Here is a 22,523-nt window from a genome sequence, read left to right on the forward strand (position 1 = left end):
TGTACACACACACACACACACACACACACACACACACACACACACACACACACACACACACATCCATCTGCACATCAAGAAAAAACAGCTTTTCACTTGCTTCCATGTATGCTATGAATAATTGCAGCTTGATATCAGGGTAAGAATCTGCCACACATAAAATGTAGAAGTATTTCAAAATCTTTTATTGATGATTTGTTCTTAAGGTGTTCCAACTAACCATTACTCTTTCTCTGAATTAGTTTATCCAACATTTTTGTAGAGGCTGCACATTAGTGAGCCAATCCAGTCCCCAGCCAGTTCAATCTGCCGCAGCCAATCCATATTCACCATATTTTGAGCAATACTCATGATGAAATACTTTTTACTGGGACTGTTATGTACAATGTATAAGAACTGTAAACTGTCTTTATTCTGTCAACAAAGCAAAGTCTGTCATTTATCCCATAATAAATGAAACTCGAGTAATTCTTTCAGATCATTTTATTATGTTATTCAGAGACATTCCACTGAGCATAATTTAACCAACTGATCATGTTCATTACTTACTTAATTATGTATAATTTTCAAAATCAACCCCTATATCTGTGCCAACAACTGGCAATGACTAATAATGAACTACTTGATTACTAATACTTTAATCTGTGATTACACAAATATAAATCATATATCACTATTAAAGTTGGAAAATCTACTAATAAACAACAGCTTCTACAGCATTAATGAATTCTCAAATCTGTAGGTTTTTCATAACTCTCCAAACAAAAATCCATAATTATCAACCATTCCAAGATCAAACCCAACTTCTTTCATCCACGTATGTAAGTAATCCAGCACCTCGCTTTTGTGCTATGCCCAGTTAACTAAAGAACTGGTATTTAAGTTAGTTAACGTCCTGTCGACAACGAAGTCATTAGAGACGGAGCGCAAGCTCGGGTTAGGGAAGGATTGGGAAGGAAATCGGCCGTGCCCTTTCAAAGGAACCATCCCGGCATTTGCCTGAAATGATAACTGCTATTTAATAGTTTATTAAAATCAACCAAGGGGGTTTTGCAAGCTTTTATTCTATTTGTATGCACATAATCAGAATAATGTTTTTGTTATAAAGATCCGTTGATACCAATAATAAGATTTTGTACATGATGTAAATATATAATTTTATACTGTTCTGTACTATGACAAGTCCAATGTCATGAATGTAATAATATGGGAGCTAAATAAATTGATAAACAAGTCGTCTCGTTCACTGTATCTCTCTTCAGGAAACCTAACCACCTTGTAGTTCATAAAACTGTTCTGTTTTAGGTTTACATTAAATAAATTCATATTTTCCCCAATTATGTTTTATGGTGTTACTATAGAAGTGGTACTTAATTATTTAATCAAGTCAACAAAGTTTGTAGTATGTTGTATTTTGAGTTTGTGTGTATTTCATTTATTTATAATCACAAAACCAATTTTTTTGCTTTATTTGCCAACACATGCATTTCAACGTAAAAGGTTGAGAAATTAAACTTAAGGCAATTATCTTTCTTACCTTTGTTTTGGCTACTATTTTAGTATTTTTGATGTACTTGATCGAACACTTGAAACTAAACAAGGAAATATATGTGACCAAAACAAGAATGGTAGCCCTGCAAGAAGACCATCCTAAGCTTTTTAGTATTACTGTTTGTTTCACTTCAGCGTGTTTTTCCCCCTGGTAGTTATAACTTGGTCTCAATTTTTTATAGCTGACAAACACCATTTGATAAATAATTCTAAAGAACATTGTGCATTATCACACTTAATGGGTGTGCTGATTTGTCAGTAGAATGTAATTGCCCGTCCTAACACCATTCATGAAGGACACACCACACAAGGTTTCCTGCTGCAGAGAACCATCCTCAACAGTGAATCTTGTGTTAAAACCTCATAGGACTAGTACCAAGCTGACAGGTGTTTATCGTCTGATAATATATCTCAAGCACAAGAAATGCCAAACAAACAAATTCATAAATATTTGTTCATCATAATTCACCAACACAGAATGCAGTACCTTATAAAAGAAAAAAAATACTAGTTACCAGTGAAATGATCAGACAGTTCTAGGGCAAAAGCTGGTCAATTGCATTGGAAAGTATCTAAGCATTACTGCAAGACCACCCTGCTGTCAAACAGCAGAATGTATAAAAGAAGGCAGACAAGGTCGCCAACAAGCAACTACCATTCCACATAACTTCTTGCATTTTGCCCATTGTAACTGCAGATTAGGAACTAATTGGTTACTGCTTATAATGCTCCAGAATCAATGCTGTCAGTGTTCTTTTTCTGCTTGGTTGATTTCAGTGATCCCATTTATTTGTTCTGAAAATTGGTGGTTATATGCTCTTCTATAAAAATAACATTAAATTTTATATTATGCCTTTTGTATGTAGAGAAACATTATTGCATACTTCATTTGAACCATTTCTAAGCAATCTGTTATGATGAACGTACAGGTCTGGATGAAGTCCTGCTATTACTAAACTGACAGGAAGTGATCTGCTGTGGAAGACTTGAGCATAAAATATATTAAACTGTGACATTTTCATATCTTGATTCTCTTTGTCCAAACTGATGCACACAGTTTCACAGTTCTTTTTAGCACAAAGCTACAGATTAAATGAAGATGTAAGAAAATACAGCAAGGTAAATCATTATGGATTCAGCATACCTAAAACTCCAGGTCAAACTATAAGAATGAGGAATGAACCACTCACTAATAGCAGACATGCAGCACACAAAACATAACAGCACAGACTTAACTGGCTTCCGAGCAACTGTTTTTTTCCAGTTTCCCATTTTCCAACAGATCGCTACATACATATTAACATGCCTTGATTATAAAATATTTGATTAATTCAACATATGTATTTGTAATGTGATTACTACAGATACTATAATGGAATGAAAGTGACATTGTATTGTCTAACTAGGATATGCATTTTCATGTAGTAAAAGAAACAGAAGCAAAAAAACTGACATTTCAGAGATGCACTTCACAATAAAATGACATCGAGTAAAGTTGTACATGTACTATAAATGTGTATAGTGTATGTAGCCCATGAGAATGAAATTTGTCCACTACGGAATAAAAAAAAAAAGTGTACAGCAGTGCACCAAACTAGACTACCCTGTGCACCTGTAAACAACTAAAAGCCATTGAATTTTCCATTTCATTAAAACTATAGCAAAAAAATTACTCTTCTCCATATTGTGTTAAATATGAACAACTGCTCTTTAGGTGAATGTACTTAATATTTTCTCTGGTTATGACATTCTTTCCTCGCAATTTTTTTTATATAACGTAACTGAAGGTTTATTACCGAATTGCATTAAGTAAATAACATTGAATAATTTATCGTATTGTGATATGCTGGAAATACTTTAAATGACGTTTATAATCTATTTTTAGACGTTCCAATAAGGCTAAATTTTTTCGGTACTCAATTTAAATCGTAGACTACTAAAATATAACCCTGACCAGTATAAGAAAAAATATATATATAAACCGAATTCCAACTTCATGTTGCCAAAGAATGACGGAGTTAGTTGTCTAAATGAGAGGATAACGCTCAGAAAAAAACCTCAGTTTGTAGAAAACATTTTATTTCTATTCTGAATGTACAAAGCTCATATGGCTTGGATTCAGAATTTCAAAAAACAGTTTGTGATACAATAATCACAAGAATTTTAGGATAACTTATACACTGAAAACGTGCCTAAAGGTCCAGAAACTGTATCATTATTACACACGCAATTTCGTCTGCAGCAGCCTCTCTCGCATATATTTTTCCCGCTCCTTTTCAGTTACTACAAAATTCGGCACTGTGTGAGGTGAAACAGAGCTTTCTGTGTAAATTGTATATACAAAAATTAATACAGAAGTATGAAAGCCCGGATAGCCTACACTTTCAGGCACCCGAAGATACTACATACGAATCCTTGTGGACAGCAAGAATCGATCCCGTGACAACACACGGCATTTTTCATTGGACAACACCCGGCTGAACCATCTCTCTTCACGCAGCACGTTTGGTCACTTCCGCATCTCTGTTGTCTTCCACTGCATCCTTCAGCGACGACAACTTGCTCCTTCTCCTGCACACGGGCTGCTTCCAAGGTACTCTCGCTTTCTTGGCGACGGCAAAGACCAGCCCCGATGCAGTGTGTTCCGTAGGGGCAGCAGTGGGTCATGTCCCTGCAGCAGACTCCGTGCTGGTACGGACAGCAGCCGTAATGTTTCGTCGGCATCATGCAGCAGGTCGTGACACCGGGGCAGGTGCTTCCGTCCGGACAGTGCTCGTTTGACTCACTGATATTCGTTGTGGTGGCGGGGGTCAGCTCGACGAAAACGACACGCTCTTTCTTCTCTTGTAGAACGTCAATGCACCGTCCGTGCTCCTCATCGCAAACAGTGCCGAAGGGACAGCAGTGGAGACCATCGAGGCAGCAAATGGCGTCTGGGTACGGGCAGCAGCCCTCTCCGCCGCCCGACAGTTCGCAGCACGTCTGGTCCTGCGGGCACGTCGTGTCTGTGCAGGCAGACACGCCCCCGCGACGTGCTGTCGTTTCGATTACAGCCTGATTTGTGTGTGGAGCTTCCGCTCCCTCAATGTCGTTTTCTGTTTGTTGACGACGGCACAGCCCGCCCCCGATGCAGTGGGTTCCGTAGGGGCAGCAGTGGGTCAAGTCCCTGCAGCAGACTCCCTGCTGGAACGGACAGCAACCGTAGTGTTTCGTTGTCGTCATACAGCACGTCGAAACGTCAGGACAGGTACTTCCGTCGGGGCAGTGCTCGTTGGATGACACACTGATGTTTGGGGCGGCGATTAACTCAAGGAGAGCGGACTCCCTGCCCCCTTTCTCCAGAACACTTACGCAGCGGCGATGTTCTTCGTCACACACGGTACCGAAAGGGCAGCAGTGGATGCCATCGAGGCAGCAGATGGCGTTTTTGTAAGGGCAGCAGCCCTCCCCGCCTTCTGGTAGTGTGCAACACGTCTCATCCCGTGGGCAGGATGACTGCGTACATGTCGACAAACCTCCGGAAACACACGCTGCTAACGCGAAGGCAAGCACGCACAACTTCGGTCCGGCCATGACTACACCGAACCACAGCTGTTCTGCCGCTTTTGTTTCTCGACATATCGTAGCTGTTGCAGTCGATGTATCGATTGTGGCCGCCGAACTCGATTCGCGCCGAGTCTGCGACCAGGCACGACGATATCGCATTGCAACGCTGGTTGGTTGACTCCGCGCATCGCGTCACATGACGCCACGACTCACCGCCCAATAGCGATACAGACACGCCTATCGAGCTGGACAGCGCGCCGCCGTTCTGTGTTTCACATACAGCGTTAAGGATGTGACAATGATTAACTCCATTTGTTTAGAAAGTAAATAAGCTAACAAAAAAGTAGCGCGTTTCAGAAAGCTGTCTACGCTTAAGTGACGATTTTTACGCTCTCACAAAAGCTGGAGGAGGAGGAAGAAATTTTCTGTAAATGGCTTAGAGCAAATCTCAGTATCCCTAGGAAGTCAATATCCACCCATGGACAAATAAATTGTGCATATTTTGTCTACAGCATACATAGTTTAGAAATGGATGCTGCGTAGACATGGAAAAGATAATGATCTTGCAGCATCTTTGAAATCTAAAAGTACGGAAGGTACATTTAACATTAAAACATAGCTATGATGAGTGTCGTAATTACTTTTTAGGGGTTCGAAAAATTGCTTTGCTAAGATGATATAATTTTAATGGAAAATAATTAAAACTATTTCATCCGATTCTTATGTTTTATCGTTCCGTTGGAACTAAACACTATACTTAGACAGCAAATTCAGCTCAGCCCTGTTTCTACGTTATTTCGCGTGTTCCTTTTATTATATGCTCTCATCTGCAGCACATTACCTTCTTGTCCTTATGCGTAAGAAGGCTTCACATTTTGGGAACTGAAATCTATAAGGGTATCTGACGAACTAACAAAGTTGGCTAGTAAACAAGAAAATTCTAATAGTGTTTCCTTCGGGTAGGAAGCCACAGCATCTCCGATAATTGGAATGTCCAGAATGGATTGCAGTAGCCGACAGTGTCAACTTCCATAGAACAACGAGGAACTGTAATCAAGCTGAACGTAAAAAGAAGGTTTACGAATTGTTGAAGGTATACACTGTATAAAAAAAAATGTTGTGTGTTAATAATTATCTACAGAACCAGCGGAACAATATCTTGCATCTATAATAAGGACTTTGTAGACTTGTATGAAACTTTTGTTTGTCAGCAACTTTCTTGGGATGAATGTCGATTTCACATGGAGGACGTCCGGCGAACAGATCTGAAGGTTGTCGATGAGAACGCAGGGAGTTGTACTGTAAGATCACAAACGAGCTAGAAACAAAGCGAAAGAAACCAGTGAAGAACTAACTATTTTGTTGAAACTCTATGAACAGAATCAGAATGAGAGCAAAGGGAACGCCTCAGACATAGCATACCGGTTCGGCGGTTACACTGACGGGGAAAAAAACACAACACGAAGAAGGACTTGTGCGGCATAAATGAAAGTTGATATGCATGTTTCTTCATCTAAAAGATGATGCCTACTGAAATTTCTGCGCCAGTCGCATAAGACTGACGCTGGTAGCTCCACTGTGAGGATACGAATCAGGTTTTTTTTTTTAAAATACACGCTGTAACGGTCGTGAGCGTTAGTTACCTTTCAGATTAGACGTACCGAGTTGATGTTAATTAAGAATGCCTTATCGCGAGAAAGACGACATTGTCAACACCTCATTGACTTTGAACACGGTCGCGTAATACGGCTACGAGAAGTTGGATGTTTCTTCTGCGATACTGCAGAAAGACTTGCCAGGAACGTAACTACGGTACATGATTGCTGGCAGCGGTGGTTACCAGAATGTACGGTGCAACAGGCATGGAACTCCATCCCACAAACCGGTATCCTGCACCAGTACAACACAATCCATGCATGCTTGCATTTTGACAGTTAAAAAATGGTTCAAATGGCTCTGAGCACTATGGGACTTAACATCTGATGTCATCAGTCCCCTAGAACTTGTTGTTGTTGTGGTCTTCAGTCCTGAGACTGGTTTGATGCAGCTCTCCATGCTACTCTATCCTGTGCAAGCTTCTTCATCTCCCAGTACATACTGCAACCCACATCCTTCCGAATCTGCTCAGTGTATTCATTTCTTGGTCTCCCTCTACGATTTTTACCCTTCACGCTGCCCTCCAACGCTAAATTTGTCATCTCTTGATGCCTCAGAACATGTCCTACCAACCGGTCCCTTCTTCTTGTCAAGTTGTGACACAAACTCCTCTTCTCCCCAATTCTGTTCAATACCTCCTCATTAGCTATGTGATCTACTCATCTAATCTTCAGCATTCTTCTGTAGCACCACATTTCGAAGGCTTCTATTCTCTTGTTGTCTAAACTATTTATCGTCCATGTTTCACTTCCATACATGGCTACACTACATACAAATACTTTCAGAAACGACTTGCTGACACTTAAATCTATACTCGATGTTAACAAATTTCTCTTCTTCAGAAACGCTTTCCTTCCCATTGCCAGTCTACATTTTATATCCTCTCTACTTCGACCATCAACAGTTACTTTGCTCTTCAAATAGCAAAACTCCTTTACTGCTTTAAGTGTCTTTTCCTAATTTAATAGACTCAGCATCACCCGACTTAATTCGACTACATTCCATTATCCTCGTTTTGCTTTTGTTGATGTTCATCTTATATCCTCCCTTCAAGACACCATCCATTCCGTTCAACAGCTCCTCCAAGTCCTTTGCTGTCTCTGACAGAATTACAATGTCATCGGCGAACCTCAAACTTTTTATTACTTCTCCATCGATTTTAATATCTACTCCGAATTTTTCTTTTGTTTCCTTCACTGCTTCACGCTATAGGCATCGAACTTGTAAGTGGAACTCCTTACTGTCGTTCGACCTTGTAGCAAGAATTCCGTTAAAATAGAAAGACCCATTGAGGATAACATTAATTTTTTTTTCACTTGCCGAGCTTTTTTCGGTCTTGAACGCTTGCAGTAGCACTGGGACGATTGAGCCTTAGTCTATTATATCCGTACACCCATGTTTCCCTTCTTAGTAGTACAAAATCGTTGTTGGCTTCATCTAGCGGCTACAAACCACCTTGCTGGAAGGAATCTCAAACAATTGGTTTCAAAAGCGTCTAGGGGATTCGAAAAAGCGCTGGGATAAATGTACAACGTCTAGTCGTAACCATTTTGAAGGGTAGAACACTGATGTAGACGAATACACAAATTTCTTTTGAAACATACCGTTATGTTTTCAATGTACCTCGTTCTCTGTAGGAAACACATTTCACAGTTACGAACTCCAGACATGGTTTTCTCACACCCATGTACTAATTTTTGGACTGGTATGGCATTAAAAAAATAAGTTTTGTTTTCGCTCCTGTTTTAAAGCGTTGTGCATGGTCCCACATATGGCTTAGAATATTATAAGCCTTATTTTTGGACTTCTGTCTTTCTCTTTACAGATTCAACACACTACATAATTGGAGGCGATTTGTTCTATTATTTTTTCTCAAGGACAATTTTGGATCTTACTGTCTATATTTCTTAGTATTTCTTCACTTCTGTTTTAACACTAAATATTTTTACACGGAATCTTTCACAAATGGTGTACACATCTTTTAATGTCTACAGTTTCTTTAATTATTACGTGGTCGTCAGCATCTAATAAATGTTTAAAATGCACTGTTCGTTCTAATTTTGCACCGTTATCGTCTCCAGTTGTTGATGATGTCAGTCATGTAAATGTTGAAACATCCCGGCGACATAGGGCAGTCTTGTGTAATTCTTCTTTTTATTTTTTCTTCTAATTTCTGTGTTTCTAAACTTGTTATTGTTTTTGTACTTTGCATTTCATCCCATTTATCAGTTGCACAGGATAGCCTTCTTTTTCTAAAGAGTCTATATTTTCTACTGATTTCACTATCAAAAGTCATCTCAAAGTCAATTAAACTAAAGTAGACGTCAAAGGTGTGCTCTTCGTGTTTCGTTAAAATTTGTTGTAGAAAACAAAATTAATTTAAGTGTATCTACATGTCCTGAAAATCACTTTGTTCTTTTCCAATGTGCATTTCAACTTTGGCCTTTTAAGTCTTCTATTTGCTATTCAGATGTTCGGCTTGTACATTTAATTAAGTTACATTGTACTTTTTGCACGCTCTATTGCTGCACTTTTTAAACAAAGATGTTATGTTCGCCGTTTCCTACGTTCCTGGTATTGTACCTGTGTGCTGGCACTTCTTTACAAAACGCAGCAGTCTCCAATGCTGTAGCATCCCACCGTATATGAAAAGTTCTAAATTAATTTTGTCTACTCCAGCGGCTTTTTGTTTTTCATCCCTTTCACATATTTTTTACGCTTGTTTTATTCCTGAATAATCGTTTCTTGATACCCGTTCTCTGTTCAAACTCTTCTTCTCTCTCTTCCATTAACCATAAATCTTTGTAACACTTTAGCCACGAGTAGTTTCGTACAATTGCAGTTCTTGCCACAGCTTTGTCGTATTTGTTAAAACACTTGAGAACTGATTGCTGCTTTCTCACAACTACTTTGACAGCATTATGATTTTGTACATAGTCTGACTCATTCCTTCATATTTTTTTTTCAAAATACGCAGCGTGCTTCTCTGTAATTGATTTTTTTATGTTCTTACCCAAAATCCACAATACTTTGACTTCTTATTTTCTCTGATTATTGGGAGAGCTAGCCTAGTAAAACTTTTACACTACATGTGAAAAACATAATGGACCGACGCAATACCCTCAGACTTCAAAAAGAATGCAATAATTCCAAATTCCAAAGAAGGCAGGTGCGTTTGATGTTGTTGACTGAAAAAGACCCTCTGAAATTCTGAAAGTAGCTACTGTAAAACGAAGAGCGACAGGTTTTTTACAACTGCTACAGAAACCAGACAACAGTTACGAGAAGGACACGAACAGGAGTATTAGCGGAGAAAGGGAGTGAGACAGGACTGTAGCCTATCCCCTAAGTTCTTCAATCTCTATGTTGAGAAATCACCAAAGGTAACCAAAGAAAAATTTAAACAAGGAATCAAAGTTCATGGAGAAGAAATAACAACTTTGTAGTTTGCAAAATATCTTGTCATTCTGTCAGAAACAGCAAAGGAGTTAGAAGAGAATGAATAGCGTTTTGGAAACATGATATACGCTGAATATGAGCAAAAGTAAAACATTGCTAATGGAATATAGTCGCATTAAATCAAGAGATGCTGAGAGAATTAGATTAGTAAATGAGTCACTTGAAGTATACATGAGTTTTGATATTTGAGCAAAACAAAATAACTAATGATGGCTGTCGTAGAAAGGGTATAAAATTGAGACTAGCTACAGTACGGAACCCATTTCTGAACAATCGAAATGTTAGAACATCGAACATAAATTTAAACTTCATAGTGATGAACTAATTTTAAAAACCACAGTAGGCTGTCAGTTTTATTATGCAAAGTGCCTTTATTACAGAGTGTATACATTTCACACTACTGGCTACTTTCGGTTTTTGCCCTTTTCAAATGTGTGCGAATACAATACCTAACGAACAGTAAACAGGAAAGACTCGTTGGTGAACAATGTCGAACGTTTAACTATATGATCTTACACATAACAATCTTCCAACATACAACACGCCATGCAAGTAAAAAACACCACTAACGCACGCAAATAAATTTGACAGCACAACATGTCGTTTTGCTTCCTCGCACATAAACATATCTTTTACGAAAATTCGGGAAGCATTCTTCATCCAAACACTATACTTGGACATATCATTTTGCAGAAAGTCAAAGATTACTGGGAGCTACAGTTAGACTGTGCTACAGTCATGTGTCCTCAGCATTGCGTACTTGCTGTAAATTCTTTATAAAAATATCAAATTATATTTAGAACTATTGTCAACCATTGCTAGTATAATCAGTTATTTGCTACCGGTATGTTGATGCTTCGAGTCGTTCTTAGATCTTTTTTATAATTTATTTCATACTCGTTGCTACAATACGAACTACACATTGGTGTAACATCATTGTTCCTCACCACTACAGTAACATGCTTTTTAGATTTGTCTAAATCTCTATACCACGCAATCTGTGACCTGATGATATTGACAACAATATTGACAAATAACAATAAGATAGGCGGATTGGAAAATTATTGAGAACCCCCCAACATCCTCGACATCGATTTGTTGTGGAATATTATAACATATTCTGAGCTCAAACATAGCGAGGTAACTTGGACTTCGACCTCCTCGATGGCAGTCAGCACGAATTTCGGAAATACCGAACATGTGAAACCCAAGTCGCGGTATTCTCACATGGCATTTGGATCAAGGCAGTCAGGCAGCTGCTGTATTTCTTGGTTTCCGAAATGCATTTGACCCAGTACCACACTTATGCTCATTGCCAAAAGTAGGATCGTACTAGGTATCAAGTTAAATTTGTGACTGTATTGAGGACTGTTTGGTAGGGAAGAAAGAGCATCTTATCTCGGATGGAGAGCCTTAGTCAGATGTAGAAGTAACTTCGGGTGTGCCCCAGGGAACTGTATTGGGACCCTCGCTGTTCATGTTGTATATTAATAATCTGCAGACAAACTTAATGGTAAAATCTGGCTCTTTGCAGATGATGCAGTTATGTACAATGAATTACAATCTGAAAAAAGCCGCTTAAATATTCAGCCAGATCTTGATAAGATTTCAAAGTGGTGCAGAGATTGGCAACTTGCTCTAAATGTTGAGAAAGTAACATTTTGCATTTCACAAAATGAAAAAAATTATTCTCCTATGACTATAATATCAATGAATCACTTTTGGAATCGACCAACTTTTAGGGATGTGAAATGGAATGATCAGATAGGTTCAGTCGTGGGTAAAGCAGTTAGTAGAGATCGATTTATTGGTAGAATACTGGCAAAGGGCAATGAGTCTTTAAAGGAGATTGCTTACAAATCACTCATGCAACTGATTCTAGAATATTGCCCAAGTGTGTGGGAGCCGTACCAGAGAGGACTAACAGGGGATATTGAGCGTAAACAGGGAAGAGCACGACGAATGGTCACAGGTTTAATCCGTGGCAGAGATTCACAGAGGTACTAAAGGAACTGAACTGGAAGAGTCTTGAAGATAGGCATAAACTACCCGGACATACTCTGATAACAAAGTCTCAAGAACCTGCTTTAAATGACTACTCTAGGAATATACTACAACCCCCTACGTATCGGACACACAGGGATCGTGAAGATAAGATTAGAATAATTATTGCACGCTCAGAGGCATAAAAACAGGGATTCTTGCTGCGAGCCGGCCGGAGTGGCCGAACTGTTCAAGGCGCTTCAGTCTGGAACCGCGAGACCGCTACGGTCGCAGGTTAGAATCTTGCCTCGGGCATGGATGTGTGTGATGTCCTTAGGTTAGATAGGTTTAAGTAGTTCTAAGTTCTAGGGGACTGATGACCTCAGACGTTAAGTCCCATAGTGCTCAGAACTATCGGAACCATTCTTCCAGTGATCCATATTTTAATGGAACACAAAGAAATCCTAATAGCCGGTACAATGGGACGTACCCTCTGCCATGCACCTCACAGTGGTCTGTAGGATACAGATGTAGATGCAGAATCGAATTAAGGAGAAAACAAATTTATGGTACAATCTGAACGAAAGAATGGATCAGTTGGTAGGACACTTCTTATGCATTACGGAATCGTAACGTTGGTAATGGAGGGAAGCGTAGAGGGTTAAAACTGTAGGGGGAAGTCGAGAGATGAAAACAGAAAGCAGGTTCAAATGGTTGCACCCTGCGGTAGTTATGAATCAGAGATTAAGAGGCTTGCATGGGACAGACTAGCTTGGAGAGCTGCATCTTGGGGTTTAAGACGCAACACCACCAGCTTTTGCATTTTATTACCCAGCGCTGTAATAGCAGTAGAAAGGAAGCTTTAACGTCCCGTCGATGAGGGAAACCACAGAAAAGTTAGACGTGGAAGGCGCTACCGGTATTTCAGCGGCCGATCTGCCGAGTATGAGAGTAGCTTCTTAACACTTGTCGAAGTTATTTTGGTGGTTGATCGATAACACAGTATCGAATTTATATTTTCTAAACAACATACTCTTAGAATTATACAGCAACAGAAAAAAAAAATTCTTGTGTAGAATCAAATCATAAATTAATTAAAACGTTCTTAAGCGTAGAGGGAATCATGTACAAAGATAAGAAACAGTTAGTACGTTTTTGCATCGGAGAATTTATTGCACCTTTACTGCTATATTGATGAGGTACTAATGTATACCGAAGCGTCAAAGAAACTGGTACACCATCCTAATATGGTGTAGGGCCCCGAGAGCATGCATAAGTGTCGCAACACGACGTGGCATGACTCCACCAATGTCTGAAGTAGTGCAGGAGGGAACTGACACCACGTATCCTGCAGGGCTGTCCACGAATCCGTAAGAGTACGAGAGGGTGGAGATCTCTTCTGAAAAGCACGTTGCAAGGCCTCCCAGATATGCTTCATAATTTTCGTGTCTGGGGAGTTTGGTGGCCAGTGGAAGTGTTTAAATTCAGAGGAGTGTTCCTGGAGCCACCCCGTAGCAGTTTTGGATGTGTGGGGGCGTCGTATTGCCCTGCTGGAATTACCCAGGTCCGTCGGAATGCACAGTGGACAAGAATGGATGCTCGTCATCAGACAGGACGCTTACGTACGTGCCACCTGTCAGAGTAGTATGTAGACCTATCAGGGTCCCGTAACACTGCAACTGCATGCGCCCCACGCCGTTACAGAGCCTCCACCTGCTTGAACAGTCCCCTGCTGACATGCAGGGTCCATGGATTCATGAGGTTGGCTCCATACGCATACACGTCCATCCGCTCGATACAATTTGTCGGACTAGGCATTTATGTTTCCAGTCATCAACAATCGAATGTCGGTATTGAAGGGCCTAGGCGAGGTGTAAAGTTTTGTGTCGTGCAGTCATCAAGGGTACACGGGGGATCTTTCGCTCCAAAAGCCCATATCGATGATGTTTCGTTGAATGGTTCGCACGCTGACACTTGTCGATGGCCCAGCATTGAAATCTGCGGCAATTTGTGGAAGGGTTGCACTTCTGTCACGTTGAACGATTCTCTTTAGTCATCGTTGGTTCCGTTCTTGAAGGATATTTCTCCGGCCGCAAAAATGTCGGGGATTTGACATTTTACCAGATTCCTAATATTCACGGTACACTCGTGAAATGGTCGTACGGAAAAATCCCCACTTCATCGCTACCTCTTAGGTGCTGTGTCCCATCGCTCGTGCGCCGACTGTAACATCACGTTCAGACTCACTCAAATATTGATAACCTACCATTGTAGCAGGTGTAACCGATCTAATAACTGCGCCAGACACTTGTTGTCTTATATATGCGTTGCGAACGCAGCGCCGTTTTCTCCCTGTTTACATATCTCTGTATTTGAATACGGATGCCTACACCAGTTTCTTTGGTGGTTCGGTGTATAAGCTCTTACCTGCTCGAATCAAATAAATATTTGCATTGGATAATTATTACCAAAGATAAATCTCTCATAGTTTTTATAGAAGTAGCAGAAAGTATATGAACATAAAATTACCATGCAATTTCTTTTTTTTTAATATTTTAATTTCGCACTTGTTCGTCTTTATATGGAGCACTAGCGGAGTGATCCAGTGTTGCCCAGCTGTTTATTTATACACTATGTGATCAGAGGTATCCAGACACATCCAAAACATACGTTTTTCACATTAGGCGCATTGAGCTGCCACCTACTGCCAGGTACTCAGTACCAGCGATCTCAATAGCCATTAGGCATCATAAAAGAGCAGAATGGGGCGCTCCGCGGAACTCACGGACTTCGAATGTGATCAGGTAATTGGGTGTCACTTGTGTCCTACGTCTGTACGCGAGGTTCATAATGCACGGCCTGTGGCGGAGTGGTTACACGACAATAACATCCCTGTAATGGACTAGCCTGGACAGAGTCCTGACCTGAGTCCTATAGAACAAAAATGGTTCAAATGGTTCTAAGCACTATGGGACTTTACTTCTGAGGTCATCAGTCTCCGAGAACTTAGAACTACTCAAACCTCACTAACCTAAAGACATCACATACATCCATGCCCGAGGCAGGATTCGAACCTGCGACCCTAGCGGTCACGCGGTTCCAGGCTGTAACGCCTAGAACCGCTCGGCCACCCGGCCGACCCTATAGAACACCTGTGCGATGTTTTGGAACGCAGACTTCGTGCCATGCCTCACCGACCGACATCGATATATCTTCTCAGTGCAGCACTCCGTGAAGAATGGGCTGCCATTCTCCAAGAAACCTTCCAGCACCTGACTGAAAGTATGATTGCGAGAGTGGAAGCTGTCATCAAGGCTAAGAGTGGGCTGCAATTTGAAATAACAACCTAAAATATTTAACGAAAATAACAATGTAATATACAATGTAAATATCAGCACTCGATATTGCCTTTCTGATATCAACATATCGATATATCGTGAAAGGCTGTTGTAGATATTTATCTATAATTTTTGGATAAAGTATCGTTATATCGATGTATCAATATTGTATCAACAGCCTTACAGTGCTAGGTGACTGAGGAGAACAATGACCGCATACCATCGTGTGCACGCAGCTGACACATCACTTCGTGAGTGTGCCGCGAGCCGGCTTCGTTGGGTGTGCACTGTGACCCATCAACACTGCAATCAAGCTCTGAGATACAGCAGCATAGAGTCATCTACCAGGTTCTCAACTAGCTCAAAGTCTCTAGCGTAGTGGTCATCGAACTGTTCTGCTCCCGAGCCAGTAATAATATTGTCGGACGAGATTTGGGGTTGCATTACACCGATATTATTAATAACTGGTAACCAATGTAAACTAATACGCTATGTGCCCCCGGCGGACTAAGTACAGTAACGGGCCGGTAAGTTGGCCGGTGTCTGCCAAGTACTCATCGTTAAAAGTCCGAAGCAACCGGAGCACGTCGTGCTGACTGTTCTGTTTCAGACTGTTGTTACCCTCAGCGACTCCAAAACTGCGACACTGTAACTGCCTCACGAAGCACTGTGCGACAAAATTTGCTGCTCTTACTATGCGAGGTAAAAATTTAGTAGTTTCATGTGCTTCTTACTTTACACATTCCAAACAATGTTTTCTTTTCCTCGTAATTATTATATATTCTCATCCCTCGCAGGCAATGTTGGACACACAGTTGTTAAACATGCTATTCTGAAGCAATGGTTGTTATAAGCTGACAAGATAAATTGTTCTTTTTTCAAACGTAAAACACAATGAAGATAAAATATAGACAACATTTTGACGATGCACGCTATTTCCTGTCCTGACACAGGGACGATGACGCAGACGCTCCTGGTGACTGGTGCTGTTGCGGTCTTCGGTCCACAGACTGTCTCTATGCACCTCTCCACGTGACTCTATCGTGTTGCGTGCAAATCTCTGTGTAGCTACCGCAACCTACGTCCGCTCCAACCCACCTCAATATGGTCTTGTCTCGCCCCTAACCCCACCCCAGGGAAGGCCAAGCATCGGAGGACGCGGCACACGGCATTTCCGGTGGGGGACTCCACTTCCCTGAATTCTGTGGGGTTCGTATAATAGGCTTAAGCGCCTGGGGGACGTCGGTCGAGTTTTGCCTATTGTATGCAGGGCGAAACGACCTGCGAGACGTCTGAGTGTCGCTACAGTTTATGTGTTTGCGCGTCCAGAACGAAGATTCCTGGCACTGACTGACTGCGTTGACCTCATGATTCTGAGAATACCTGTGGACTGTGCCACAGACAAAGGTATGTTACTCTGTGACCGTGCCCTGCTGCGAACGACTGCCTGGCGCCGGACGGCCGGTGGTGTAGGCAGGTTGTTTTCGTAGCCGGTCAAACGGCAGGTTCAGTGCCCTCAGCTGAATAGAAGAGGCATGATTGGTCAACTTAAACTGAGGCTCGTTGACGCCATAAAGCCCTGCTCGAAATTGGAGTGAACAGTCACTATTGGCGCGAATGATGTTCTCAGACAGTGTGGGGGAATTTTGGAATAAGAACTGAATGCTGATTCGCGGTTTTCGAGGAGAGTACAGCAATGTTGGCTTCGCTCGGCATTGTAGGACCTTATCAATTTTATACTGAATCCCTCAGCAGCAGGCGCGCTCGCTTTGCTACTAGTCCACTTTGCTTGTTTCTCCATGAGATCCCGTTTGAGCTCTCGCTGCTAATGCGATAGTGCTATATAGTCGGGAGATTAACATTTGATTCATTAGGACCTGCAGTCATTATCGTCAATCTATTGCATCACAGAGAGTAGGAGCCCCTTGTTCTTGAGCCAAGTCTTATTCTCACAAAATTTCAGTATACCCCATCCTCTTTAATTTTACCAGTTAGCAGGGTCCACCATCATTTCCTTCCGTTACCGGTGTGCTTAATTAATTAGCTGGTAGCTAAGAAGGGGGTCGAGTGCATGTCTCGTTCTCATGCAAAATTCGTCTGAATTAATGAGGTGTGTGTAGACAATCATGTGCATTTATGTCCTGATGTATAGTAAATCTCATTGTAATATTTAATCCGTATATCATTTCGTAGATATAGTCAGAACCCAATTTCCTGTTGTTTATTATGATAAAGTTCTCTTTTTTGAGTAGATTACGATTTTTATTAAATTATTGTGAGTGTGCACTCCTTATTTTACCAATTAGCAGCGTCCGCCATCATTTCCTTCCGTTACCGTTGTGTGCATAATTAATTAGTTGGTAGCTAAGGAAGGGGTAGAGTGCATGTCTCGTTCTCATGTAAAATTCGTCTGAATTAAAGAGGTACAAACTCTTCTCCATCCCGGCACCTTGCACAGCTACTGCGAGACCGTTAAGAAGTTGCGCCGCGCAATACAGAACAAGCTCCGACGATTACTGTGAAAAGGTGCTGCTTTTTTCCACGATAATGCCCGATCTCACATGGCGAATGTGACCCAACAACTCTTACGGGAATTTCACTGGGACGCGTTTGATCATCCTGCGCACAGCCCGGTCCTCGCTCCTATCGACTTTCATCTCTTCTTACACCTAAAACCTGTCGTTGGTGGTCAACACTTCAACGATGATGACGAGCTGAAAGAACATGTTAGCACATGGTTGAATACACAGGCGATGACCTTCTATGAAGAAGGCATGCAAAAACTTGTGTCACGCTATGACATGTGCCTACAAAATTTCGGAAGCTATGTAGAAAAGTAGTTTAACAGTTGTACACTTTTGTACAGTAAATATATTTTTCTGTATCTGTACACGTTTGTTTTATATAATCAAACGGATTTACTTTGTGGACATACCTCATACTTCATCATGTCTGCAACCTCATTATAGAGACGTGGGAACTCTTCCTCATGAAAACAATGTAGATCTCCTTGACAGTTTTAACGTGAAGCAGTTTGTGTTTTAAACGACAATTGTGAGGGGCAGTCAAATGAAAACGAAACACTCGTCACAACAGCACCATGAAACGGTTCCATTCATAAGTAATCAGCACACGTGACAAGACATTTATCAGAGCACGAGACGAGACAATCAATTCCTGTTTCACACAACGCAATCGGACACTGATGAATCCGCAACCACATCCACTCTTGCTGTTCCTAATCTGACTGAAACTGACTTCCACTCATGTCTTCCTTCAGGTCGGCAAAGATGTGAAAATCACACAGTAAAGGGTCTGGGCTGCACAGTGGACGCTGTAGCGTTTCCCAACCAAGTTGCTGAAGTGTAGCCTTTGTCTGATTGGCAGTGCTGGGGCAGGTGTTATCGTGCAAAAGGATGATTCGTACAACAGCGTTCTGAGATCCCAACGACAAATGACATAGCCAATATTGAAACATACCACATCTCCCTTGCCAAAGAAATCCAAGACTGTTCACACAAGTTCGGATAAGCTAACGATGACGTCCTTCTTCGACTGCAGGAGACCTCTGTTTGTTGAGGTCCTCGAGTGTGAGACCACAATCTGCAGCGCTATGAACACACTTTACAGAAGCTGTGACGTGCCATAAAGTCAAAATGCCCCAGGGATGCTGTGAGACCTGCCAATCAGGCTCGGTTGGGGAACACTGCAACATGCACTGTGCAGCCAGGATCCTCCACCATGTGATTTTCACATCTTTGGCGACCTGAAGAAAGACATGCGTGGACGTCAGTTTCAGTCGCATGAAGAAGTGCGAGAGTGATGCAGCTGCGCATCCATCAGCGGCCGACTGTGTTCTACGGAACAGGAATTGATCGTCTCGTCTCCCAGTGAGATAAACATCTTAAAGCGTGTGGTGATTACTTTTGAATGGAACTATTCGATGGTGTCGTTGTGGCAAGTGTTGAGTTTTCATTTGAGTGCATTTTATACACTGCAGATCAATCAGTTCCATCCGCACATGCACAAGAACGCTTTCAACTGAAATGGCAAACGGTCTCGAAAACATCTCGGAAACAGATTGTAATTCTTACAAGACCACAATAGAGTCCTCTAACATTATATTTTTTTCAACACCAGTGTACTTACGGAAATGGAAGTACTTTTTGTCAGAAATTGTCCTTTCCAAAATTCAATTTTCTTTTTAAATGCATCCCCATCAAATCGGAAGTAAGTTGTTTCTCACCTTGCAATGTCTTACTGTGGGCAATGTGCAGTCAAGTGGCCTACAATCCATTCCAGATGTTCTAATTTTCGTTCCTGCTCTCGTTTCTCCTTCGTGAGTTCAACACCAGCAGAAAAATCCTCCTCTCGCATCACAAAAAGGGCTCTTCTGTCATTCCCACTCATTTTTAAAGGCTTGGGACGATACACAGCTAGACTGCCTCTTTTTGTTCAAACAGCCAATGTAGCTGTGAACTTTTTTTACACCACAGACAAAGAGCGAAGGGTAAACAGTGCTGACACCACGATTCTGCCGAAATGAAGAAAGATGTGCCAGCCACAAAGTTCTGGACCGCAATACTAATTCAACTGATGCGCTGAGCCGAGAGCTACGGTCGCAGGTTCGAATCCTGCCTCGGGCATGGATGTATGTGATATCCTTACGTTAGTTAGGTTTAAGTGGTTCTAAATTCTAGGGGACTGATGACCTCAGAAGTTAAGTCCCATAGTGCTCAGAGCCATTTGAACCATTTTGAACAAATCTGAGACAGGCTTATCGTGCTCACACGCAGTTGGCTCGCCACGGCTGACAATACTCTACAATTATCACTTCTCACGCTTCCCTTCATTACCAAGTCGGCAGTTCCATCGTGCCACACGGTATGTCCGATCAACCTGTCCTTTCTGTTACAAAAAAATGCAAATGAGTGTATGCAATTATTGGCTGGGACTCCCATATGGGACATTCGGTCACCAGGTGTAGGAAGTCTTTATTTGACGCCACTTTGGCGACTTGCACGTCGATAAAGATGAAATGATGATGCAGACAACACACACACGGCCTCAAATGGAGAACATCCCCACCTGGCTGGGAAGCGACCCCAGAACCCCATGGTCCAGAGGCAGCAACACTAAGCACATGACCACGAGCTGCTGCCCCATCTTTTAGACAAGATGTTCCATACATTTATTTCTCTCCTAATACAGTTCTGTACCCCCTCCTTACTCTTCCAAGCTACCCATCTAACATTCACGATTCTTTTGTACTAACAGATTTCAAAAGCTTCAATTTTCTTTTTGTCTCAACTATTTATCGTTCACATTTTCACTTAAACTGATATTCGATGTTAACAAAGGTGTCTTTTTCAGAAATGCTGTTCTTTCTTCTGTTGGCAATCTGTATTTTACATCCTCTCGAAAATGGCTCTGAGCACGATGGGACTTAACATCTCAGGTCATCAGTCCCCTAGAATTTAGAACTACTTAAACCTAACCAACCTAAGGACCTCACACACATCCATGGCCGAGGCAGGATTCGACCGTAGCGGTCGCGCGGTTCCAGACTGAAGCGCCCAGAACTGCTCGGCAACACCGGCCGGCTATATCCTCTCCTCTTTGTCCATCGACAGTTAATTCTTTGCCCAAATGGCGAAACTCACCTGCTACTTTTAGCGTCTTATTTCCTAATTTGATTGTCTCAGCATTGCCTGATTTGTTTCAACTACATTCCGTTACCTTTGTTTTTTGGTAATGTTCTTTTACATCATCTTTCCAAGGCAAAATACATTCCATTCAGCTGCTCTTTGTAACATTATGTGATTGCCTTATCACTTTAAATCATTCACTAATCGAGCAGTCTCTCGGCAACAGCTACAGTTAGCAAATAATGTTGCGAGAATGTAAAAGGTGAACGACCTGTGACGTAACTTGTTTATTGTCGAAGCGCCGTCAGAGGTGCAGTGAGTTATTGACTTTGAAAACCGCGGCGCGAAAAACGGACAGAAGAAGAACACTTTTACACATTTCTTTTTTTTATGTACGAGATATTCTCGATGAACAGTTACTCATTCTTCTCTTGTCTCTTGTAACTTGTGTCGGACGCGCATGTCTTGCCACCGTATTATTATCGTTAAAAATAATATTATTTTAGTGTAAAGTAAAGTGCAATACTAAAAGTGCAATACTGCATAGCAGTAAATTTATTGTGCGACGTGTATGTGAAAACGTCGAAGGAATTATTGTCATTACCAGAAGAGAAGTGCCAGTCAAAACGGCATCCATGTTAAATTTTTCATTGCAGTGTAAGTTCTTCTATTAATTGCCATAAATTCAGATTTAAATGGAATTGGTGTATGGACTATTTATTTAGCGTAGAATCTATGTCTCACTCCTTCATGAAGTTATTTAATTTTCTGTATGTTTCTGCCAAATAGAGAGTTCACAGTCACGAATTCTTTCGTCGAAATCGGACGGAAGTTGTATGCGGCGAAATATTTTCTTCGCGCCACATTCTACTGGTAAATGCATGATAAACTACGGTCCCTTAGGAAATTCATGTTGAGCTATCCAAAAGTAATTATATTTTGAATAGGCATTTACTCTCCTCTGTAATGCAGCTTCCGACTGATCAGACGATCCAACAAGAGGCAGCCGAACACGGTCGGCGTTCGCAAATATATTTCCACCGCTGATTATGTTGCAGCACAAAAGAAACATATTGCTATAATTAGCGAATACGAACGGGGACGTTTATAAAGTATGTTTATGTATACACATTACGTAAACATATCGTTATATCTTCCAAGTCCTAGAAAGTCTATAAAAGAACTACTATGTAAGCAGCAAACCCCAGGTTCTTTGTGTTGAACTTTAATTTTCTTACCAGAGTTTCATTTTATTTCCTTCACTGCTTCCTCAATGTAGAGATGTGTTAATATCTGGATTAGGCTACAAGCCTGCCTCACTCCATTCTCAACTACTGCTTCC

The 22,523-nt window shown here is 41.3% G+C and overlaps 2 protein-coding genes across 2 annotated transcripts in view; both read right to left on the reverse strand.

Moving 5' to 3' along the window:
- LOC126285033 (diacylglycerol lipase-alpha) overlaps nucleotides 1-22,523 on the reverse strand; it is a 591,792-nt gene that overhangs the window by 12,905 nt on the left and 556,364 nt on the right. The gene's annotated exons all lie outside the window — the stretch shown is intronic.
- On the reverse strand, nucleotides 3,614-5,183 carry LOC126283979 (progranulin-like). Its single transcript, XM_049982441.1, has one exon. The coding sequence runs from the start codon at nucleotides 5,122-5,124 to the stop codon at nucleotides 3,928-3,930; it is 1,197 nt and encodes a 398-aa protein (XP_049838398.1). The 5' UTR covers nucleotides 5,125-5,183; the 3' UTR covers nucleotides 3,614-3,927.

The sequence above is a fragment of the Schistocerca gregaria genome, chromosome 8 (genome assembly GCF_023897955.1).
Source record: "Schistocerca gregaria isolate iqSchGreg1 chromosome 8, iqSchGreg1.2, whole genome shotgun sequence".
Classification (NCBI taxonomy): Eukaryota; Metazoa; Arthropoda; class Insecta; order Orthoptera; family Acrididae; genus Schistocerca; species Schistocerca gregaria.